We start from the raw sequence: 26,212 nt of genomic DNA on the forward strand, positions 1-26,212 counted from the left end.
TTCTTCTTCTTCTTCTTCTTCTTCTTCTTCTTCTTCTTCTTCTTCTTCTTCTTCTTCTTCTCCTTCTTCTTCTCTTCTTCCTCTTCTCCTCCTCCTCCTGCTCCTCCTCCTCCTCCTCCTCCTCCTCTTCCTCCTGCTCCTCCTCTTCCTCTTCCTCTTTTTCTTCTTCTTTTGAAAAGGATGGCTAAAGGTTTGTCAGTGTTACTTAATCTTTCAAAGAACCAATTCTTTGATTCATTGATTCTTTGTATTGTTTTCTTAGTCTCCATTATACTAATTTCTTCTCTGATCTTTATAATTTCCTCCTCCTTAAAAGCTGTTTCTAGAAATTTGAGGTTGAACATTAGATTGTTTATTTAAACACACTTTGTTTTTTGGAGGTGGGAATTTACTGCTGTAAGTTTTTCTCAGAGGACTGCTTTCAATGTATCCCATAAGTTCTGGTATGTTGTTTTAGCATTATCATTTAATCTAGAAACTGTCTAGTTTCTTCTTTAATTTCATCTGTGACCCATTGGTTGTTCAGGAGGGTGTTATTTAATTTCATGTGTTTATGAAGCACATGTTGCAATAGTTTGTAGACTGGTGCAGCCACTGTGGAAATCAGTGTGAGATTCCTCAAAAAATTAAAACTGGAGGCTCCATTTGACCCAGCTATTCCTCCCGGTTGGTAGCTTCCAAAAATAATTAAAAGCATCATACCACAGTGATGTATACACATCTATGTTTATCGCAGCATAAATATTAGAAACAGCCCAAATGCTCATCAACTGGTGAATGGATAAAGAGGATTTTTTTAATACAGTGGAGTACTACTCTGCCATAAAGAAGAATAAGCTTGAGATATTTCTAGTAAATGGATGTACCTTGAGACCATACTTAAGTGAAATAAATAAGACAAACATATTTAAATATTGCATTGTTTCTCTGGTGTGAGAAACTGAAAATGAAAATAAGGACCCAAATATATACTAGGTATTGGGAAATGGGAGGAAAGTGTTCAAATGAGAAGGGAACAAGGGAGGGGGTGAGGGGAAAGGAAAGAAGGGATGAGAAAAAAAGAGAACAGAAGGAAAAAGTAGAAACAAAACTTTTGTAAAAGAGGAGTTGGAGGGGAAGGGATGGGTTAAAAAAAAAAGCAAGTTATATCATGTATAGATGCAAATTCCCTATGATAAATGTGATCATTATGTATACCTAAAATGTATCAATGGAATTAATTTAAAGAATAGCGATCAGGGAAGACCTCTGAAGAGACAGTGGAGTGGAACTAAAGGGAAGGTTATATGAAGCCTTCTTTTGTCTTTATGGCTGTGGCAGCATAAAGATCATATTAGAATGTAAATCAGGGATCATAAACTGCTCACAGTAAGGGAGGGGAAAGGGTGGAGTAAGGGATAAAGACTGAGGCAGTTGGCAGTAGATCAGGGCATGCTGAGCACTGAGGCAAATTGGTAGCTGCTGTGCCATTTTAACCAACTGTTCTCGTATTGGGGGGTTTAGTGCAGCCTAGACTTTTAGCTTTGTAAGAAAATCCATAAATCTAGATTTTCATGTGAAGTTTACTGGTTTAAATAATACTGCACAGATCATGGGTTGGGGACATAGCTCAGTGGTACTGTGTGTGCTTAGCAAATCTGAGGCCTTAGGTTTCATGCTAACACCTGCCTCCTTACATACATGTATATGCACAAAAGTACGCAGAGGCCAGACCTACTCTGATCATATCTCTTATACAATACTGTACATTAGAGAGTTGGTCACCAGTGCTAATGAGGACATGGCCGCTAAGCTGCTTCCTTTCTAGTTGTAGCAACAAAACTTAGGTCACTTCTTTTGTGTGTTCTCTGTCTTTACACATTGGACTTTTTTTTTTGGCAGTACTGGGGATTGAACTCAGGACCTTGTGCTTGCCAGGCAAGTGCTTATTCTACTGAGCTATCTCCCCAGCCCGACATTGGCCTTTTCATGTCTTCTAAAACCCCCAAGTCTGTGTATAGCTCGTTAGTGTTGCTCACAATGATGCTGCCTGTTGAACTCCCTTCCATATCTCACTAGCTAGCTTGAGGTACCTTCCCCAGGTAACCCTGATGGCTGTCCCCCTCACAATTCTTTCTTCTGATGTCCTAGGACTCTGACTCTCATGAGATTTGCTGCTGACTTTTTCTTTTTACTTCTATGGTATGCTTCTCTTGCCCTTCCAGTTTTGGCTCTGTCCTCTTTCAGAGCAGAACCGTGCCTCATTGTCCTTCTGTTCTCATCACAGCATGGTTGTCAGCAGGGTACACACATGTCTGGTCAAAGTGGGAATGGGGACAGAGGTTGGCTTCTGAACTTTGAAGTTCAGGTCTGTCCTTCACCAGCCTTCTGGGTATAGGTAGGATATATGTGGTAGCTTCCTAAGCCTCAGCCTCCCCATTTGTAGGCTGTATAGAAGGCCTCACCTTACAAGGTGAATGGACCAATGTGTGAGGGAGCTTCACACATGCCAGACATGCAGCAGATGCACAGGAAACACCTGTTGTCATCCTCTGTATCCCCTCATCTTGCACATAGTGGTCACTTAGCAATGGAATGTGCCACTGTCCTGATCTCTGAAGCAATCAGATTGGTCTTGTTCTTGGCAACTGCAAGTGTATTTCTGGTACCCAATAAGGATATCTTTGTCCTTTATCTCCTATCTCTCAGTAACAGAGCTGCCCTTTTCATTTGTTTTTTGAGATAGGGTTTTGCTTTGTAGCTCAGGGTGGCCTTGAATTTGTGGTAATCCTCCTGCCTCAGTCTCTTGAGTACTAGGACTGCAGGTCCTAGTACTGGCTAGAGAGCTCCTTCTCCTGCCCACTCTTCTTTATCTCTTCCCTTGGGTCTTAATCTGACTGTCCTGAGCAATGTCCCCCTCCTTCAACAATAGACATTTATTTTCTCACAGTGAGAAAGGCTGAAAATGTCAGGTCTAGGTGTTAGGACTGGCGTCTGGTGAGGCCTCACTTTCAGCTTATAGATGGCTGCTTTCTCTGCTTCTTCTCCCATGGGCTTTCCTCTGTGCTTGAGGACCAGAGTGATCTCCGGTGCCTCTTCCTTACTTATAAACCACAGTCCCATAAGGTTAGGGGCCTACTCTCACAGTCTCATTTATCCAAAATCACCTTCTTAAAGCTTCTGTCTCCAAATGCTGTCACTAGAAACAGTAAGCATCCAAAACCATTGCTCATCTTGCCTGGGCTAGCTTCCCAGCACCTCCCTCCATCCCCAGATAGAGTCTGCTCCCAGCCTGACCATATCCCTACGCGCCTTCTTTGGCCTGATCCTGTTTTCGTTGAGGAAAGCTTAGATACCACCATCTCCACAAAGCCTTGGATTCCCTTGCTTCCAAGGGGCACCTAGTTCCTCCTTGACCTGTACACTCCCCCACACTGTTGTTAGGGTCTTTACACTATGATAGAGCTCTGTCCATGATGTCCCCAGACATAGTAGGTATCTGTTGAATGAATTACTAGAGTAATTTGGTTCCTGAAAGACCTGTATTCTTTTCTTCCCTAATAGTCTTGCTGCTCTCCCTTGTAGAGATCACAGTAATGGGGCCCAGCAAGCATGTCCACAGGGCAGTGGGGGACTCTGAGTCACTCAGGCAGAGTGTGACGGCCTCCCTGCCTCCAAACTGAGTCCAGGCAGGACACTGTTTCTGGTTATACGCAAACAGCATCATCTGGGTTGCATTAACAGGCTCCACTATAAACAGTCCTTACCCAAATTGAGGGCTAAGAAAACAGGAGGTAAATGGAGAGCCTTCTCCATCATGTGCAGGAAGACAGAGCAGGAAAGGAGGGCTAGATGGATTAAAGTGGTGATGCCCTCAGGGGATTCCCCTCTCCAAGCCAGCTGTATGCTGAGGAGTGGGTTCCAGGACCATAAATTCCTCTCAGTTGGGCTGGCCCAGCTGCACCCACCAGCACAACATGCAGTTGGTCTTCACCGAGGATCTGAGGTTTCAGTGCCCCTTTGCTTTCCTAAGGAGGAGCAAGGTGTAAGCAGGGGTTATGTCTGACCAAGACAGTGACTATGTTTTGTGTACATGTGTTGTTGTGTCTGTGCTCAAGCAGCTGTCACCCCAGGAGGCCCAGGAGCAGCAAGAGCTGAGGGCTTGCCTGCGCTGGCACCGCCTCCAGGACGAGCTGCGGAACTCCCCCGAGGAGATGCAAGTGTTAAGGTAAAGCCTCTAGCTCCCTCACCTCCCACCCTCTGCTTTCTTTCCAGACACATCGAGACCATCTGACTAAATCCGCCATGTTTCCTTTCAAAATCAAATCAGGCTGGGCTTACTCATCCTCCCAGGGATATGATTGTTATGTTTTAAGTCTTTCAGGGTGTGGGTTTTGATTTGCTTTCTGACATTTTCCTGGTGTCTCTATTCAGGAAAAAACTAGCATAAGGCCATTTCCGGGACCAAATTCTTTGTTTGAAGTTCTGATATTCACTTTGTGGTGGCTGAGGACGTGGAGAAGGTTGAGGTTTGGCAGCCCAGCAGACAGTAACCCTTTAAAGCCAAAGGGAAAAAAACTTTAGGAAAATATCGATTCCTAAGTGTTTAGCAGTAACAGATGTGCCTGTCAATGGGGCCTTTTGTTTCAGATGTAGCCCAGCAGGAAGCCACTGCCCCTCTCTAGAGTGTAGTAGGAGGATTCTACTCTTAGCTCCTGAATTTTGTTTTTAGAGTGTGGCTTGCACCACTTGTAAGATTATTTCTTGCCATTTTCCAGATTTGTTTTTCCTCCCTGCTGTGCTTTATTTCTTCACTACTCTAAATAGTTGTTTATCTGAAGCCCTGGGTGTAGGCCCCAAGAGCACAGAGGTTATTATGTCAACAGACGTTTCTGTGCAGACCCTCTGGCTAGAGTCAGGTGTTTGGAACTGGCAAGGTTGGGAAGGTGCAGGCGATCCAGGAATTGCTCTTTCTTCGCACACTATTTTAGATGGCTTTCCTGCACAGATGCCCGCCACAGAGGGTTCTGCTATTATGATGTTTTGTTTTGTTTTGTTTTGTTTTGTTTTGTTTTGTTTTGTTTTGGGGCAGAGTCTTGCTTGGTAGTATAGGCTGACCTTGAATTCACCATGTAGACCAGGATGGCTTCAAATTTGAGAGAATCTTCCTGCCTCAGCCTCCCAAGTGCTGGGATTACAGGCACATGCCATTAACCCAGGCTCCTATTGTGGTTTATTCTTTTTTTTTTTTTTTTTTTTCTTTGCGGAACCAGATGGTTTGTTCTTGAATGAGCACCTCTACCCCTTTGCTTGGGACCAAAGAGTGCCAGAAGGTAGAGAGCAAGCCAGGCCTCAGGGAACAGGCTGCCTGGTGCTTTTGTTCAGCCCTGTGCCCTTCCCACAGTGAAGTCCCCATCCTTGCACACAAATGTGCCTCCCAGGCTGACTCATCCATTGTTTAGGAGAGGCAGCTGGAGCAGTGGTAAGCCCACCCAGCTGGGAGCCAGGAGACCTGCAATCCTGCCCCAGCAGTGCTCCCCTGGCCAGTGTTTACTGATCTAGGCAGGACACTTCTCATCAACCAGTGGGGACATGGGCCCTGCTCACACAGAACTTCCACTAAGTGGGGGTGCACTCACATGTGCAAGAGGGTCTATGAAGGGACTACTTATTGCTTGCTAAACTCAAGACTGAGCTAGGCATGACCTCAGCCTGGCAGAGCATGGAACACAGAGGCCCTGAGGCAGGAAACAGCTTTGATGTGCTTTGGGGACAGAAAGGCTTTAAGACAGGGTAGGCTTTAAGTGTTTCCCCTATGTTATCTTACTGCAGTTTCAAAATTTAAGCATAGGCATAAACAATGGCTTCCTCAATAGGACTCCATAGTGCAGGAAATGATATTGAGAATCAACACATGGGATTACATCAAATTAAAAACCTTCTGCACAGTAAAGAGAAAACCCTCAGAATGGGCAGGAATGTTTACTAGGTACTCCTCTGTTAAAAGATTAATACCTTGAATATATAAAGAACTAAAAATATTAACCACTTCCTGAAAAAAATGGCCCAATCAAATAATGGGTGAATGAACTGAGTATGTACTTTTCAAATGAAGAAATACAGTTGGCTAATGAATATATGAGAAAACATTCAAAATCTTTAGCCATCAGAGAAATGGAATCCAAAGCTACACTGAGATTTCATCCTACCCTGGTCAGAAATGGCTACAGAAATGAATGCTGCTGAGGATGGGAGCAGGTTAGTAGGAATGTAAACTAGTAAAACTGCTCTCGAAATCAATATGCACATTCCTCAAAAAAACTAAAAATAGAAATATCTGTGAAATATACCACTCCCGTGTATATTTCCTAGAGGAATTAAGGACATCATACTATAGCAGCACATGCGGTACACACCCGTGTGCACAGTGGTGCAATTCACAACAGCTGAGTTGTGGAAATAGCATAGATGCCTATTAATAGATGGTTGCAGTGTGTACATAAACAGTGGAATATTATTCAGTCATAAAGAATGAAATCACATTATTTGAAGGAAAGTGACTGGAACTCAAGACCATTACATTAAGTGTAATAAGTCTGACTAGGAGAGTTAAATACCACCTTTTCCCTCTTGTATAAAAAAACCCTAAAATATATGCAAATAAATGAATAAAAAAGAGATGATAGAAACTTGAAGGTAGACTCTTGGAGGTGAGGATGAGGATTAGGAGGTGCAAGTACAGGAGGGATTGAAAATGGTCAAGATACCTTGTGTGTACGGACCAGTTTCCCAGAATAAGCGTCACTGTTCCCTATTACAAACATACACTAATAATAAAAAATAAAGGAGGACAGGGCCATAAGAGACAGGCAAGAGCCTATTCCAGGGAGGGCACAAGAGTCCCACTCCCAGTGCAACAGAAGCCATTGTGGAGTCTTTGCAGGGAAGGAGCCTGATTTCCATGTGTGAAGGCTGCTGTGCTCTGGTAGCTTGGCTGCAGGTAGCACGCAGAGTAGGAGGAGGCTCGGAGTGTTGTCCATGCAAGAGGTCCTAGGGAGAACAGCAGCAGGCACATGAGCAGATCCATCAGAGATGTACTTTGGTAGGCTTTTTCACCTGCATATGGAAAAGGCAATGAGAATAACTAGAATGACTTCTAAGTTTTTGAATTGGGCAGTTGGGAAAATGGTGATGGAATTTTTGAGATGGTAAGAAGACTTTGGAGGGAAAAATAAGCCTTCCATTATTAGAGATGCTAAGTTTGAGATGTCAATTAGATATATTCAATATTGAGAATTCAGTAGAGTGCACAAAGTAAAGGTTCCTAGGAACAAACAGCCTACGAAGCACTTAAGCATCTGAGTTTGTCAAAGTCACCAGGGAGGAAGATGAAGAGCCAGCAAGGGATTTTAGGGAGATGGGGGGGGGACTAGGAATAATGGCAAAAAGAAGGCAAGAAAGTGGCCCATGGCAGATGCTGTGTGGAAGGGAGAGGGAGATGTGACCTTCAGATGGGACCATGAAGGATATCGGTGACCTTGACATTCTTAGATTCACTTATGAGTGATGGAGAAAGAAACCAGATTGAAGGAGACAGAAAGGTAAGTGGGTAATCAGGTAGTGTGAAATTAATAAAGGAGGGTGAACTGGCTAGGGAAGCTATCTTGAGAGGCCACAAAGGAGGTGGCCATTAGAGAGGTTTGTTATGGGAAGGGATGCTGAAGTGTGAACTGTACATATAAGTGTGCAAATCCCTTCTCCTCTCAGACTCAGTTTCTCAAGCAAAAATATCATCTCTGTTCTCTACGTCCCTAAATCCCTTTCAAGCCTCTGGAGCACATGACTGCAGTCCGCTGGCTGTGGTAGGGTGGTGCGGGGCATTCTAATGACTTCGAGTTGATGACATGTTATTCCAACATGGAAGCAGTTACTCTGTTCCCCGGGAAGTTAGTTGTGAGAGAGCCTCAACGCAGGCTGCCCTGGAGCTGCAGGCAGCCCGCTTTCAGATGGTCAAGTTCTTTTCTTTCGTGTATGGGGTTGGAAGAGGGAATACAGTATTTTTAGACCTTTACGCTAGCAGGTTTATTGTGACATTTATATTTCTTTGTTTAAATATTCAGAAATTGTGTTTGCCTAAATTTAGGCTAACCATGAAACAACTGCATCAGTCTGGAAAATATTCTTATCAGATGTACTTTTACAATGAGGAGGAAATGTTTCTGAACCTGCCTCCAATTGTACAGTCCAGGTTTAGTTTACTCTCATGCCCTAGAATTCTCCTTTAAATGGGAACAGAGAACCCAGAGATTGCTGAAAATGAAAGGAAGAACCAGAGTTCTAAAAATTTTTCAGTTTTTGGCTTAATGTGCAAATGAGGTCTCTGAGAAACTAGTCCTTTTAAACAATATAGTGACCAGAGGTAGTATCTTTTTTTCTTTCAAGATACACCAGGATTTTGAAGTAATGAGCCAAGAACAGTGGAAAAATTGTGGTGTATCTTGCTACGTTCTTCCAAGTCTTTTGAAAAAAATGGGATCTCCTATTATGGTCTTTATAGTAGCTTTCACCATGGTTGACCCCCTCCATTCTTCTAAAAACACTTTCTTTTCTCAGTTTCTCCATCACAATCTCCTTGATTTCCTGCTACGGCACTGACCACCCTTTCTTCACCTTTCTTGTTGGCAATTTACTATCATCACTTAAATGGTTTGAGACTGAGCAAGACTGAGTAACATGTCCAACATCGTACCGCTGGTAAAGAAGAGAGCAGGCACAGTGGCACATGCCTGTAATCCAGGTACTCAGGAGGTTGAGGCAGGAGGATCTCAGGGTTTTGAACCCTGCCTGGGCAACTTATTGAAACCCTGTCTTGAAATTAAATTTTAAAAAGTGGACTGGAGATGTAGCTCTGGTAGAACACTTGCTTAGTATGTGCAGGGCCCTGAGATTAATCACCAGTCTTAAAAAAAAAAAAAAGCAGGCATTGAAACCCAAAGAACTATCCTTATACCACACCTCTGGAACTTCAAGGAACTTAATACAACATTTTGCTATACTAAAAAAAAAAAAAAAAAAAAGAGGACCTTTTGGCTGGGGAGATGGGAAGAGCACACGTCTGAACTCCAGTCACGCCGCAACATCTCGTATGCCGTCTAAAAAAAAAAAAAAAAAAAAAAAGAGGAAAAGAGAAATTGAATTCTGGAAGGACACACAGTAGGTCCGACCAGAAGTGTTGCCTTTTAACATAAAAGGCATGTGTCTTATTTCAGGAAATGTTGAGAAAAAACAAGACTGTATTGTATTGACGATAGATACAGGAATATTAGCAAAATGAGAAGAAAAAATTTAAATATTATTTCATGTGTACTCATTAATTTTAGTAATTTATAAGAACTACTTTCCTTCCTGGATTATGCCTTCCATAATCTAGTGTTAAATCATGAGTGTCATCAAATGTGCTCTAGATCGACTTAGTTATGATTCTCATTTGATTGGGACAATTTTCTGTGATTTTCCTGGGTGGGGTTGTAATGTGACTGCTGGTTCCTGAGGCAAGGTGATTTGCTCAGAGTTGCAGAATATTAGGGGTGACATTAGTGACTCCATACTTTTTTTCATTGGCTAATAATTATTAAAGATGTCTTCTTCTGTGGTGACACCTTAGAGGGTCTCTCTAAATTCCATCTCAGCTCTCTATAGTACTGCTGCTGCAATCCTGACCTGGCCACCTCTACTGGGCTCTCTCCTGTAGTCTGCCCCATCTCCTGCCCCTTCCACAGCTCCCCTCTTGACCAGTGCAGCCTCATGGCTCTTGCCAAAGAACATGCTGGGAACTCATGCAAGGGCTCCCATGCCACTGGTCTGCAGGGTACAGTTGGATGCAGGCAGTTTCTCTAAGTACCTTCAGTTAACATTTTCTGACAGGGCCCGTGGGATAGAAGAGCTACAATGACAGGGTCAAGAAATCTCTGTTGGTGATTATTGTTTGTGATTTATTATTGCTTCCTCTTTTTCTCTGGACTCATTGTTAAAGTCAAGCTCATACTGAGAAAAACATTAAATATATCATGTTAAGGACATGCTGACAGGCAGGAGTCTAGTGTAGCTCTTTCTCTTAGCTGCTACCTCCACAGTTAATACAATACAGTACTGGAGAAACACCTATGTTTTTCTCTGCCTTCCTCACAAATACCTCACCCTCTGGTCACCAAAACATACCATAATAATAGGAACCCCACCCAAGTGTATAACTCTATAGCCCAAGGAAGCTTTCCATCTCCCTTGACTGCTTGGGGCTCAAGTGCTACCCTGTCTGCATTTATACAGCTAAAGACAGATTCTGGGTCCAAAGCTGGAGCCAGGATGAGACGCCCTCCATCTCATAGAACTCATCCACCAGGAGAATGGCCTTGTCACTGTGGACCAGGGCCTGGTCTTTTCTGTCCTGTTAGAAGGCACTCGTTCCCTTAGGGGGTCTAGCAGTCTAACAAAAGTGACTCAGCCACGAACAGTTGTCCAGATCCCTTGATTTGCCAGGGATGAATCATGGTGCACTCTCTTTGACAGAGTGGAGCAGGCTGGGGTTTTGTTGCTCTCCAAGAAGGGCAAGTGGTCCCTTCTAATTATCTTAATGGAAGACAACCATATCCTTATGTTTTAATACAGCACTTGTTTCTGAATCTAATTAGCTATATGTTTATTGATTAATACCATCTTATATTTAAGTTTAAAGTCTACAGGCTTCAAATAATTTAAAGAACAGCCTGGTGATTAAAGGGGAAAATCTTTGTTTCATCTGTTTAGGCAGGCAGGCTTCGAAACTACTGCCCACTTGTAGTTTCTGTTGCTAGCACCTGCTCCCTGTCACCTCTCATTCATAGGCTCATCTTTGGTCTCTTTCCTTACCTGGTATATATCTCACATCTGCCCCATCTTTAAAGATCTTTCCTTTGAACGCTACATCTTCATCTAATCATTAGAGTGCTTGCTGTTTCTATCCTCACTCACACGTCTCACGAACTCCCACCCTTCTGGAATGTGTTTGCTGCTTTCATCAGTGCAGGGTACCCCGTCCTCCCCGCACCTAATCATTGTGCTCTTACGATCATGAAATTCTGTAACTGCATTTCAGTTCTTACAGAATTGTGCTCCTTTGTTTGCTGCTGATGGCATCTCCTGGAATTGTCTATCACCTGCCCCCCTTTTTTCATTAGTGGTACCAGGGATTGAACCTGGGACCTTGTGCTTGCCACGCAGGTGCTTATGCTGCTGAGCTATCTCCATGGCCCTCACCTGACTTTTGTGGAAGTCCTTCTTCTAGTTCTTTTTGGGACTCACAGCTGGTTTCACCACACAATTATTTCCTCAGTTTGACCCTTCTCCATCTCTGTGCCTACTATGTTTAAAATTCCTTTATACTTGCTTGTACCAATCCAACAGCCCCTAAATTGTTTATCTGTCTTGAGTCTTGCCGTTCCTCGCTACCACAGAGCTCTCTTTGATACTTTATGATTCTGCCACCTCCTGCCTTACAATCCACCAAAAGCTCCCCATGACTTTAGGAAAAGCTTCCAAGTTCCTCAGAATGGCGTGTGAGGCCCCACAAAGCATCAGTTTAATCTGTTTTTCCTCGTCTCATCTCTTGCTATTCTTTGTTTTACCCTCCGCCCACCCGAATTGCTCACAGACCCCTCCTGCACTTGTCAGCTCAGGCTGCTGTAACAAAATACCAAGGACTCAGTGCCTTCAGTAATAGGGTTCCATTTTCTCACAGTTCTGTGAGATAGAAGTAAGTCTAGGGGCAGGGTGTTGAGAGTCCTGGTTTCTTCTTAGTCCCTCTTTTTGGTCTGTGAAAGATCTCTTCCTCCTATTCCCTCATTTGTTTTTCCTGGTATCCTGTATGTATCCATGTATGTGTTCCTGGTATCCTGTGTTCCAGTCTCTTCTTCTTATAAGGATAGTAGTTACATTGGCTTAGAGCTCTCACCCTGACACCCTCAATTTAACTTAACATTGAAAGGCCCCATCTTCAAATACAGTCACATCCTGGGAGTATGGGGCTTCAACAATAAGTTAAGAGGAGGGGCCGGGGAGATGGCTCAATAGGATAAGAACTTGACTGGCAAACCAAAGGATCTGAGTTCAATCCCCGGTTCCGCCAAAAAAAAAAAAGAGGATATAGTTCAACTCATAACTCCTACTTTTTGCCCATCCAACTCTTTTTTTTTCTTACTGCTATGCCCATTAAAAAATGTTTCTTTTTTAAAAAAGGTCTTTCTCTTGTTGCATAATTCCACACCATTAAGACTCAACAGATGTATCACTCTCAGAACAGGTATCAAATGTCTGTTTCTGCCCTAACATAAGTAACTTATCCTCTTCTGCCCGTTCTAGAGTCTCTTGTGTTAATTCTGTTACTGGTTTTACTATATTCTTTGATAATTATCTTTATATTTCAGATGAATCATATTAAACAAACAATATTTAATCATGTTCCAAGCTAATGCATCTTTCTTCTGACACATCAGCCTTTTATACCTGGGGATTATTACCCACTGTGCCACAGTGCATGACACTGAGTGGGTACTGGGCAAATGTTGAGGAAATGAATGCTGTATTTGTGATTTCTATCCTTGATGGTCTTTGTGTATTATTTGGAGAATGGAAATATTGAGCATAAGATAGTAGATAGTAAATAGATCCTATATGCTATCCCTAGAATTTCAAGATCTGAGTGCTTAATGTTAGAAGGCTTAAGAGGGGCATAGAAACATATGGGGCTGAGCTGGGATGGTAGAAAAGGATCCATTCAGATTGCTGGAGGGTGGGGAGAGGGGAAATTAAGGAGCAGAGCCTATCAGCCTAAAAATGAATTGATGTGAAAGTGGACATTCCAGTAAGAATGGGCTTGCTGCAGAAGATAATCTCATAAGCAGCCTGGGAAACTTAAGATGGCCAGGTGAAGACAGGCTAAGCAGTGGAGTTCTTAAGATGTCAGAGTCAGGAGTTTGTATCCGACCATCCCAGCGCTGGGGAGCTATTTTAAATTCCAAGAATGACATAATGAAAATGGAGTACTGGAAAGATTACCCAGCTTTTGGGATAACACATGATCAAAGAGAAAGAGTCAAGGCCAGATGGAATGAGGTGGCTGTTTCAGGAATGCAGGCTGAGTTCAGAAGAGCGTGGTTGGCTTGAGGCTCTGAGTGAGCTGCTCTTCTGGTGCTGTTCAGAACACATTGCCAGCCCAGCTTCAAAGAAGGCTCAAGTAATACAACAAAAATCTATCTCTAATTGTACGTAAGCAGGGACCCAGTGGAAGAGCTGAGTCCAGTTTGTAGGCTTCATGAAATTGGCTGTGACTTTCAAAATTGTGAAAGCCAACAGCCCCCCTTTGTCCTTGGCCAAGTCTAATCTGCCCTGCCTCATTTTAGACACCATCTGAGGATAGAGGCCTGAGCTCTGCACCAGACCTTGTTGGCCTGTGATTCTCCACCCAGAATAGTAACACAGGGGTTATGAGAAGAGTTAGCCTGGAAGCTAAACTGCCTGGATATGAGTCCTGGCTCTACTCTTTGCTATGTGGTCTTACAAGAGCTACTTAACCACACATCTTTAGCATCTGGATTTGAAAAATAGGGTTAATAATGCAGCGTAGTTTCTACCTTATACGTGGGTGTGAAGAATAAATGAAATGATTATGTGCAAACCATTTAAAGCACGTCTATTAACTTGAATCATAGGAAATTGCCTTTTTCATAGATCTAAATGAATATTGCTGATCCCAGGGTTCAAGGAAATGCTCAGCACTTATTAGATACAATCATGCGCATCCTCTGTTACTTGGTAAACATTTGTCAAACCAATGGCAGAGGTCACGAGGACACAGTCCTCACAGCCAGCTCCACTCTACTTCCTGGCTTTTCTGGTGTTTTCAGAATGCTCCATTCCATCTTGTCCTGGAGGCTCCAAGCCTGGCCCTCTCTCTCCTTTCACTGCTGTTTTTCTTCCCTGGAGATTGCACAGGGCATCCTGCTCTTTTCTCTTTACTACCCCAAGCCTAGAGATACCTCCTGTCTTCTTGGAAAACATAACAGGGCTGAGGACACACATGCTATTACCTCTGTGACCTGAGAGAGTCCTTCCCCAAGCTTTTGGCCTCTGATACACCTTTTCAAAACGTCCTGCAGTTGTGTCTTGGAATTCCTACCTTAGACCCTCTACCCCTTTCTTCCTGTGTATTTTTTTTTTTTTAAACCACATACACTAGCAAGCTATCTGAGAAGAATATTTCTACCCTTTCATGATGGGAAGGTGCTATTCCCATGCCAGCATATCCTGAAAAATGTTAGGGCTCTCAGCTAGCCAGAAACAGACTCTGCCCTTTCCTGTTTGAAAGGCCAGCTCCTCCGCCTGAGCTACTTCTCTGTTTCTGTTTCCTGGTGGAGAGACACCCTTAACTTGAAGCTCTTTGAAACAGCAAAAATGACAGGCATGTCCTGCATAATTGAACTCAAATAACCTTCCTGCTTCATTTTTCTAGACCATTCCCTCCCTGGTTACTCACCACTCAGGTATTTTTCAGGAATGGATAAACCTTTCCGTAGACCCCTGATTACACACTTACAGGATAGGATATTTCATTTTTGTAATAACATTTAGTAAGATTTCTTTAAAAAAAATAGAACAACATAAAGAAGGTAGTTCATAAACATTGCTTAATTATCCGAAGTTCTTTTTTTCCCCCTAAAATAAGTACATTCTAGAAATACGCAAACAGTTTTTGAAAAGTATAAAATTTTATCCCTACCACTATAGTACCTACCCTAAGATAATAACTGCCAGCATTTTTTTGTGAATCTTAAGCAAATAAATTTGGTAAATATATATATGTGTAATTCTGTATTGCTTCCCTATGTAGCACTGATTCAGTGTAACACTTTGCTTATGAAATATTTCCTAGAAATAATTCATATACATATTCCATTCTAGAACAGTTCACTCTTATTTGCCCATTCTGTTGATCCTTTGTATAGTCAGCCAATCATCGGAGGCTCCACACATGTCACATTGTTATGCGATATGTTTTAATTTTCTATTCATATTTATTCTCATCCAATGTGTACTTTCTCATGTAATCCTGTTTAACTTTGTTTTACACCTTTATTTATACCTTGTACTTTGTGTTTTAACCAGTAATTTTGACATAGAATCACTAAGAGAAAACTGTACAAATATTCTATTGAAGCTGTTACAAAGACATCAAAGAAGATTGATCTTACTAGATGTTAAAAATCCAGTTTTATAGGAGTTCTTATTGATTTTATGTCAATGACTGAGAAGTAAAAGAATAAAAAAGATGAATTATATACAACAGTCAAAATGTAAGAGCTATAAAACTAACAGAAAAAAAATGTAGGTGTAAATTTTCAAGACATTAGAGTAGGCAACAGTTTCTTCAAAATGACACTTAAAGCACAACCAAAAAGAAAGAAATCAGTAGTTTGTACTTCATTAAAATTGTGTTTCAAAGGATTCTATCATGAAAGTAAAAAGACAGCTCAGGTGTAGCTCAATGATAGAGTGCTTAACTAGCATGTATAAGATGTTAAATATGATTTCTAGTGCTGTCAAAAAAATGAGAGACAATATTTACAAGTCATATATTTGATAAGGGACTTATTCAGAGTATATAAAGAAATCTTAAACTCAGAAAGATAACCCACTTAAAAAGTGGCCAAATGAATGAAATACACATTTCTCCAGAAAATTAAGTAGCCAAAAAGCGTGCAAAAGGATGCTCAATAGGGCCGGCCAGATAGCTCAGCAGACTAAGTGCCTGCTTAGGTAAGTGTAGGGACTGGAGGTTCCATTCTTGCCACCACATGCTGCTCAGGCCCTACCCCGGGGCACGGTGAGCTGGCCACTGAGACCAGGCGTGGTGGCGCATGCCTGTCATCCCAGTTCTGGGGAGGCTGAAAACAGGAGGATCACTACAAGTCTGATCTGCATAGTGAGAGCCTATATCAGATACATTAAAAAGAAAAAAAAGCTTAATGTGATTAGCCTTTATAGAAATGCAAATCAACACCACAATTAAATACCACTTCACATTTACTAAAAAGGCATGTAATGAGTATGAGGGAAGATTTGGAAAATTGGAATCCTTGTACACTGTGAAGAACGTGAAATAGTGCAGCACTTTGGAAACATTCTAATAGTTCCTCAAGAGGTAAACATGGAGTTACCAAATGACCCTGCAGTCCCATTTCCCAATACAATTCTAAGAAAAAGAAGAATGTAAGCCAATGCAGATCTTGGACACAAATGTTTACAGAAGCACTATTCCTAATAACCAATATAGAAACACCCCAAATGTCTACCCATAGATAAATTGATAAACAGAACATGTTATTTTCCATATTGTAGAGCACTGATGAATAATAAAAAAGGAATTAAGTATTTATACATGCTATAATTGTGATAAATCTTGAAAATATTGTAAGAAAGTAGCCACAAGTAGAAAGCTATGCACTGTATGATGCAATTTATATGAGATGTCTAGAATAGGCAAATCTATGGAGACCAGAAAAAAACTAACAGCAGTAAGAGCTACAGAAAGGTAGGAAGAAGATGGAAAAGTGACTGCCAGTGGTCCTGGAGTTTCTTTTCAGGGTGATGAGAATGTTTTGGATTTAGTACTGGTGATGAATATACTAAATAAAAATACTAAAAATCAGTGAAATATACATTTTTAAATGGTTAATTTATGTGTGATTTATATCTCAACCTTTTAAGAGACAAAGATTAATGGAAATCAGTTGATGCTCTCTACTGCCTCATAATAGCTTTGTAGCCTATTATAGCAATTACCTGAAGAGGACATGAAAAGAAGTTAGGGCATCAGGCAGCTGGTGACCATGGGATTGAATGAGACCCAAGGAACCTTTTCCAGTACTGGATGTTAGGATGACATCTCCATAGGGTCTTTGGCATAACAACCTCACATAGTGACACTCACTTCCAGGGAAGCATCCCTTGTGTACCAGCATATATGTGCAAGTTTATATGTTGTTGTTTTTCATCCCGTGCTGTACCTTCATTTTCCTAATGGAGGTAATACAGGAATTGGCTATTTTCCTATTAGTGACACATATGGGTCTTATTTAAAGCTGCTGTGAATATTCTAGGATATGAATGTTCCACTAGTAGCCATTGAACATTACATATTTTGCTAATTTCTAGTTTTTGTTTTTGTTTGTTTTGCTTTGACAAGCAATGCAGTGTTGCACAGTGTAACACTTACTCTTAGCGCATAGCTTGTTAAATACAAGACCTAGGCAGAATGCAGTTGCCAACAAGACTGAGGGAAAAAACTACCTTCCAAACTACACCTCCTATTGTACATCCCAATGTTTGTAAGGCTAAAAATGAGGCAAGCTGTCCATCCCCTGCTGCTGCCACCTCTCATGTCTAGAGCCACACTGTCCTCTACGGAGGAGGGGAAAGTCCTTCAGCTCCCACAGGCCATCTGCTCCTTTTGAGTCATAGGATGAGGCAATCCTTCCCATTATCCCAGCACACAGCACTGCACATGTTCTAGTTGCTTCTTGTAAAAGGAAGCCAGTGTTTGCCTCATGTGCTTCTTTCCAAAGTGAAATCATGATTTTTTTTATGCTGAGCAAAAAAGTCTTCCATTTTTGTTCTTTCTACTTTTACTTCGTATAGTTTTCAGGAGTTTTGTATTCCTTTATTCTAAATACTTGCGTCAGAGTTAGTGCCAGAGCTTCATTATGATCACCTTAACCTTGACAGAGTGAGAACCCCCTCGAACATGGCTTCTGGAATATCACACCACCTCCTTCATAACTATAAAAAACACAACGCCTGTATTGTTCACATCCTATAAGCTAATTCCATCCCCCAACATATGTAGTTAAAGTCTTCTTTAAATAATTCCTGGAGTTGTTTTTTTCAATCAAAATCACTCTTCATGATGATTTAGTGAAGCCAAAGCTATATGGAAAGCCTATTGAATCCACTGGAATGGATGCATAAGGTCAGTTTCCCCCACTCCATGCTGCATCTTACTCTTCAAATTATATGTGTTAGAATCAGAAAGGATTTTAAAGTGATTTTTTACCTAATCTGCTATATCCCTGACAGACGGTCAGCTTCTACTTGAATGCTTGTTTCCAGGATCCAGATCTCACTGATGTGGCAAACAGTAGGTTCCCTTTGGGAACTGCCTAATTCTTAGTGACCTTCTGACACAATTGCTTTGTTCATACCTAAGCAATCCACACATAAGAAGATAAGTATGTTTTCTATCTTAGCTGATAGACATAGTTTTTGTTTTGCTTGTCACACCCACTGCTTGGGAATACCTTTGCTTTTTCAGGCTTGTTCGTTACTTTGTTGATGGTAGTTTTTTCCAAATGTGCCACCTGCTTGAAACCCAGTAATCTTTGAGGTGGTACCTATGAAGAATGTATCAGAACTGTTATTACCTCCTTTGATCTAGATGGACAAAGAAGGAAAGGACAAGCAACAATTGAGTTGGATTCATTCACATTCACATATATATCATAGTTCATTTTTGAACTCACTGTCATGTATTTTGCATGGCATTGTACCTTTCCAGGTCTCATGCTTTTTTTCTCCTTAATAACAATCATCAGTGTTTTTGATATACCACATGCTGATATGAGCACTCTACATATGTTATGTCATTTAATCCCCAGAATAGTCCTATGAACTCAGTGCAGAGATGTGAAGAGGTGGCCTTCACACAGCTAATAAGAGGCAGAGCTGGGATGAAAGCAGAGGAACAGTGGCTCCAGAGCCCCTCTATGCACTGTTCCTCTGTGTTGTTCAGGTACTGCACTTCAGCAGTAACTCCCCTTGTAATCTCTTTTCTCTTATTGGCGCAATCTGTTTCTGTGCACTGATTTCCAAGCCATGTCAGCAACTTCTAGCGATGTGTCAGACTTATACACAGTTTCATGTACTACATCTTTTTCAGTGGTCAGTAATTAAGTTTTAAAATCTCCCTGTTAAACATTGTTTCATTACTAATTGAATCTTTACTCAAGTTTGTTCTTGACTGTGGGTGCCATCCATGGGTCAGCTAGCTAGACCTGCAGCTTCAGTGTGATATACATTTGTTAAGCTATTAAGTCTTATTTCTCGGGCACAGCCCTAAGGATCTTCATCCAGGTTATAGCAGATAAGTATGTATTCAACATCCTTTTTTTTTGTACTGGAAATTGAACTCAAGACCCTGCACTTGCTGGGCAAGTGCTTATTATACTGAGTTATCTCCTCGGTCCTCAACATCCTTGAGGTTCTATTTTTTTTCAAACTGTTATAACTATGAAACAACTACTGTGTGCTCATAGCGCATACTTCCAACTGTGTCTTCTGCTAACTGCATTGCAGAAGTGAGGATATCACAGTGAATTTCTGGAATGACCTTTAATGGCTTGTTACCAAATCCTATAGTTCATCATTTTCTCTTGCAAGTGTTCACGAACTATCTTTTCAACAACCTCATCATGACTTTGTGTCCCCTCCTATCACCCCCATTTCCTTTGCAAATCAAAATAGCATTTAGCTGTCTTTATCACCCCCTTTCCTGCTGGTTCCTGGATTTGATCCCCCAGAGATCTGTGACCATTGTGTAGTAGCTCCTAGAATACTGGCCTCTCTGGCCTGGAGTAGGAACTCCCAACTCCTTTTGAGAATGAAGGAGTCCTCCCCAGCTGTGCCCAGCAGCAAATCCCCTGTGACTGCTTGTGCTGCCATGGAGAGCTGGAAAAATCATTCTCTTTGGCAAGAAAGTCAGAGCCAAGTGGGAGTCATGTTACGTGTTGACGGTTGGTCTCTTGATGCTCCTAGGCTCACCTCAGCTCCTTTTGTTGTTCTGGGCTTTCTCTATTCGTGTCAGTTCATTCTTATTCTTTGTCTTCCTGGCAGTGATTTTGTAGCTCTCTAGCTTTCTTGTGTTTGGGTTTTTCTCTCTTCTATCACTTCCCACCCATTTGTCTTTTTATATCTCCTCTGAAAATCTACCTATAGCAGAAATTGCCTGCTCAGTCCAATGGGTTTCTCTGCGCTTACAGTCTTCATTTCCCAAAACATATCCAAATCACCTCATGCACTGTGGTGATATACCCCTCAGATCATTGTATTAATCTGTTCTTTGTTTTTCTCCATTTCTGGTCCTGGTTTTGTCTCTCAGAGGAATTTTTTTTTTCTTTTTTGTGGCTGGCTCAGCCCACCCTGGGGGTGGGGCCAGCATAGCATGTGGTGCCAGGAATTGAACCATGGTCCCTGCGCTTGCCTAAGCTTGCCTAAGCCGGTGCTTTAGTCCACTGAGCTGTCTCACTGGCCCATCAGAGAAGAATTTTTGACTTATGGCCATGGCCATTTAAGGCCCAAGGATGTTTTTCATTTTGTATTAATGCTTTATATTCTCTTTCTTGCTCCCGCTCTCGCTCTCTCTCTGTCTCTTTCTCTCTCTGTCTGTCTTTCTCTCTCATTTGTTGTTTGAGATAGGATCTCATACAAACTCATGATTTTCCTGCCTCAGCTTTCTCAGTGCTGGAATTATAAGCAAGTACCACTATGCATGGTTTCACAGCTTTTCTGAATTCTGTCTTTCGCTTTCTGATCCTGTTTATCAAAATTTGTGGAGTTTGAGTTTTCCCCATTTCTGCTTAGCTAAGGCTCATCACTCTCTTCAGCTGATAATCCCTCTGATAGGTGTTAATCACTGCCTTGTTTCACCATTAAGATGATAGAATATATTTTCTTCATTTTCTGGTGGCTCCTCTGAGGGAGGCCTCTTTCTGTCTTAAATCATTGTAGCAATTGCCTTTTTCAACACCAGGGTGATATCCTGCTGAGTCTGCTACAGGATAATGGTCCCACTGGGGTAGAGCCTTCATGTTGGATTGCTGTTAAATCCATTTTGAAAAGCACACAGATAGCCAAACTTGCCAAAGACCAGTAGCTTTGATTTGATACAAATCCATTAGTCAGAGGTATCTGGTTTCTTTGGTTAACACTGCAGGTGCTGGTTTGTGGCAAGTGTTTACTGTATGTATTTTATAGGTGAAGAAAGTGTAAAAAACAAATGAAGAGTGAAAAATTCCTCAGTTTTCAATTATCCTGCTGCTATCTCTACCTCCAAGTTTTAGTAATCTCTTTAGAGTGGTGTAGGCTGAATGGGATGAGTGTGGAAGGAACATGCTACTGTGGAACTTACTAGAACTTGAATCACACTTAGACAGTGTTGCATCATTTGTTATTTCTGATGATGAGCAGGCAAGGAACATGCCTAAAGATCAACCCTTAAAGATCAACCCTCAGCCCTTAAAGTGAAGGTATAAGGCCATATTTGTGTGCCGTCTTTAAAAAAAAAAATGATTTTTAGAACAATTTTTTACTCCCATGAAGTTATCATAGTGGGAGATAAGTTTCTGTTATCCAATCTCGCTTTCTCCAGTGACAGCATCTAATCACAGTCTTCTCAAGGTCTTTTCCTGTCTGGTGAAGGTTTAGCCAGTACTCCTGGGCTCCCATCAGAGTATGTTATCATGATCACAGAAGCATTTGTATCAGCAGGATCTCTGGAAACCATTCTTAGTTACTATAGCCCATCAAGATACCAGAGTATCTCACTGTCCTCTTTTCATATCTGAAGGAACTAGGCTTCATAGGGTGTACACTGTGGCAGTCAAGATTTGTATTCAGGGTTGGAAGCAGTGTGTTCTGCTGCTTCTCCTGTTCTCCTGTAGGTCTTACTGCACATTCACAGATCGGATGCATACCATGAGGCCAGCTCCTTCACAGGTAGTATCTCTCTCCTTCCATTTTTGTGGGTGAGTAAGGCTTTGCTCTCTCGGGGCAGCTATTGATAGATGTGGAGAGAAGAATATTGAAATGCGGACTGGTCCACTTCTGTCTCATTTCTATGCTGCTTAGTTCCTGACTCTCCCATGATAGTAGCAAGTTGATCAACGCAGATGTCTCCTGGCTCTCACATTGATGCCAAGGTATGTGAGACTGGTGTGCTTTGCAGGTTGCCTGTCCGGTTGTGCTATAGGTGTTCAAACCCAGCTGTCACACTGAGCATGCTTTATAAGCATTTTCCGAAATCTCACTCTGGGTCATAGTCCTGCAGGATTGGTCATTTCTTCAAAGAGGCTTGATTCCGAATCAAATCACTGTGTATCACTGCCACCTGCCTGCTCTTAAATATCCCCATAGTTTCTGTGAGTGCAGTGGGAAAGGAAGGGGTGCAGGGAAGGAAAAGTCACATCTGTCTCAGTGTTGCATTTGCTGCCAGATACAACAGAAACCAAGAACATTTGAGCCTGAATGACCTTGGTAACCTGATCTCTCATATTTCATGTGTTTCAGCCAAGGACTAAAGGCTGGAGTCTAATGTCTAAGAGGTGATTAGTACTTTGGCATTTACAAAGTGCTTTCATGTTAATCTGAGCTGCATGGCAAACCTTATAGGTAGGGAGGGTAATCAACTTGTCTGAGATTCTCTATTTAGCACTGGCATAGTCAAAACAAGGGTCTGCATTTTGGAGAAAACCTGGAATGGAGCAAAGATTAAGACTAGTGTTTCATGGAATAAGATTCCAACCTAGATACTCTGCTGCTGATCAGTTTTGTGATCTTTTCTAGCTTTTAAATGGGTAGAGTCCAATCCTTGCTGTATGCAGTTATTGTGAGGGAGGAGGACATGGTGCACATGAAGAACTTGGTAGAGTATCTGGAGCAGAAACTAACCAAGAAATGTTAGCTTTACTAAACTAGTCTAACCCTCCAACCATCTGGAGTAAGTCTGATTACAATTAACAGAATGATAAATCAGTATTGATTTAAGCAAATAGAGTTTATTTTTCTCACAAATAAAAAGTCGCACAAGGTGTGGTGGCTCATGTCTGTAATCCCAGTACTCGCGAGTATGTGGCATGTGGGTTGTTGGAAGTTCAAGACCAGCCTAGGGTACACAGTGAACTGAAGCCCAGCCTGAACTGTATAGTGAGACCATGTCTCAAAAAGAAAAAAAGGGGGACCTGCCCCTTAGCTCAGTTGTTTAAGTGCCTGCTTAAACAAGGCAGTCAGTCTGAAGATGCTGTGGTTCGATCCCCAGATCCTCAAGGCAAACCAGACCTGCCCTGAAGGCATCCTGAGCACCCCCCAAAAAAATCCTTCTTCCCTTTTTGGGGGGCCAGGGAGATGACTCAGTAGAATAAGTACTTCCCTGGCAAGTGGAAGGGCCTGAGTTCAATCCCTGGTTCAAAAAAAAATTGGAAGGCAGACAGTCCAGGAGCTGAGTGATGCCATCAAAGACTGTACCTTCTTCCATCCCCTCAACCCTCTGTAGTATATTGGTTTGCTACCTTGTGGTCACAAAGTGGCTGCTGCACTCCAGCCATCATATATAGAGGAAGACCATGCCACAGTCTACAAAGTTTTCTTTTGTAAAATAAACAAAAACTTTGCCAGATCCTCATCCACAACCACAGCAGATAGCTGTGCTTGTCTTCATCCGTAGCAGTAAGGGAGAACTAGGGAAATGACCATTTAGTATTTCAGATTTAACTGCACAGGTTACATAGAGAATGCCTATAGGAATGGAATACATTAAATTAATTGGACATGCCACAGTCCTTCCTCTTCTTATGTTGTCATTAAAAAAAATATTTCACTGGTCTGCAAATGGGTGAGTTAATCTTAGTCCTGCATTCATGGCACAGGGGCAGTGAAATCCTTTTTATAGATTGTGTCTCCTTTATTTGCAGAAAGCCTGCCTTCCTTCCTTCCTTCCTTCCTTCCTTCCTTCCTTCCTTCCTTCCTTCCTTCCTGTTTTCTTCATACACTGAAATGCACAAATCTACACTAGATGGCTGAAAGGATATTTACTATTTATCTTCATTAAAGTGCACAGAGCAATGTAGAGACCACTCCCGACACTGAGACCTTCTTTTCAGTGCTCCTCAAAGATGGAGCTTCTGATCTATCTCCATCACCATAGGTCAGTTTTGCCCATTCTTGGACTTCATTGAAATGGAATCATACATCCAAATGTGCCCTTTGTGCGTCTGACATCTTTACCTAGGCTGTGAGGCTCATCTATGGTATTACACGGGGCAGTACTTACATCATTTGTCGCCTGCTTTCTCCCATACTTCGTCTTGCTGCATAGACCTGAAATAAGTGATATTACGAGAACCTGAATAGCACAGAGCTGGAAGTTTCCCATTTCCACTCCCCGAGGGTCTTTTTCTCCTAAAACCACCCTCTTTGGTTTCTCACAAAGCCTGTCTGTACACTGCTCTCTCTAGCTCTAAGTCTGCTTTAAAAGAAATTGGGGTTTGTGTGTTTGCCTTGGATGCTGTCAGTTTTAAAGAATTTTCTTAAGGACGTCTTCACTTGGCGAGTGTGGAAGAAGAGAGTAGGAGAGGGACATGTTCAGGAAGGACATTTTTAGGCAAAGAAGAAACAGCCGCTAAGGGCGTCATTTGGAACGAGAGCCTGGAAGCTAGCCTTCTGAACAGAGATTTGCATCATTCTGTGTTCCTCACCCTTCCTGTAGTCTCAATTCAGAGCTTAAGGGCACTGAAACTCTGCCTGCCCTTGGGGCAGGACAAAGTAGTCTAAATTCAGATTGACTCCTGAGAGAGAAACCATCTTTCCACCAAGACTGTGGCTTATGGGGTTCCCCTATCAAAGCTGGTGGGGTACATGTTGTGAAAACATTCCATCCCAGGAGGACCTGAGAAAGAGCTGATGCATTTCCATGGAGTCTTAAATGAAGATGAAAGGGCTCATTATTCCTACAAGTGTGATCATGTAGGTAAGTCAGGGATCAAGTAAAAAAATTAAAAATATGCAGTTGGCCCTAATGGCTGGTTGTTGTTATGTTCCTCTTAGGTATGTGCTGGTTCTTAGCCTTTGGTCTCAAGGATTAAGTTGTAGAATATTTGACTAAGGCATAATTAAGGTTTCTTTGTGCAGTTAGAATATTTTAGTAAGTTTATTGCATAATTGCTATATTTTGTACCTTTGCTAGGGACCTTGCAATATATTATTTCAGTCATTATCCATTGGACTTGGGAATGTAGATAGGATTATTTTATTTTAATAGCAAATTGAGGGTTAGAGAATTTAAATAGCCTGCTAGTAACTAATAGGTAGTAAGGAAACACATTCAAAATAGTCTTTTAGATTCTAAAGGCCTTGTACTACAATATCTTAATTGTTTTTATTTGTTTGTTTGTTGGTTTTTGAGACAGGGTTTAGGTTAACCTTGAACTCATGGCAATCCTGCCTCAGCCTCCTGAGTTTTGGGATTATAGACATGCCCCACCACACCCAACTAATAGTCTACCTTTTAAAAATAAATTCCCATTATTTTTTTTCTTTCTTTGAGACAGGGTCATGCTAAATTACCCAGACTGGCCTCAAACCTGTGGTCACCCTGCTTCTGCCTCACAAGTGCTGGTATTTCAAGCATGAGCCACCATGCCTGGGCTAAACCCCCACTTTTCTGATGTGCCAAATTTCTTGTCATTTCTTTCTGTTCCCAGCCACTGTACCTTTGCTCCAGTGCTTGTCCTACAACCGACTGGTTTTAGAACAGCTGAGAGCTGCAAGGATTTTGTCATATATTTTGATTTTATCTAGTTGTTGAAGCTTCCCGGTAACAGAGTGCACACATACTTACTAGACTCAAAGGATCTGTTTCATTTTATTAAAGGAATTTTAAAAACTACCTAAAACCAAAGAATGTAGTGGAAAAGACCTGGCTGGATGATAAGGAGATGCTAGTTTTCTTCCTAGCGTTACCACAAATCCAAAGAAATGGTAAGACCTGGGGACAGGAATTTAACTCAGTGACAACGTGCCTGCCTGGCAAACATGAGGTCCTTAGTTTGATTCATGGTACCAAGAAAAGAAAAGAAAAGAAATTGGAAGACCTGGAGTATAGATCTAACCACTCTGTGTCTCATTTGCAAGATGGGAACATTGAATTGTTCAACTACTAGTGTCCCCACCTGCTCTAAAAACCAGTCTCTGTGAACTTCTTTGGTTTATTGTATTTGTGATTCTAAAATGGGTTCAAAATACAGAGTTATCTGCTGGCAAAATAGCTGGGTTGTCCAAGCACCTGCCTGGCAAGTGCAAAGACCAGGGTTCAATCTCT

General features: G+C 41.8%; 1 protein-coding gene across 1 annotated transcript in view; it reads left to right on the top strand.

Annotated features, from left to right (window-relative positions):
* Window positions 1-26,212, top strand: part of CUNH9orf3 (chromosome unknown C9orf3 homolog) — a 404,210-nt gene that overhangs the window by 234,884 nt on the left and 143,114 nt on the right. Inside the window, exon 7 of the mRNA XM_004643795.2 lies at window positions 4,101-4,207. Within this exon, the coding sequence (XP_004643852.1) occupies window positions 4,101-4,207 (107 nt within the window). The remainder of the gene's footprint in view (window positions 1-4,100; window positions 4,208-26,212) is intronic.

The sequence above is a fragment of the Octodon degus genome, unplaced genomic scaffold (genome assembly GCF_000260255.1).
Source record: "Octodon degus isolate 3935 unplaced genomic scaffold, OctDeg1.0 scaffold00184, whole genome shotgun sequence".
NCBI lineage: Eukaryota > Metazoa > Chordata > Mammalia > Rodentia > Octodontidae > Octodon > Octodon degus.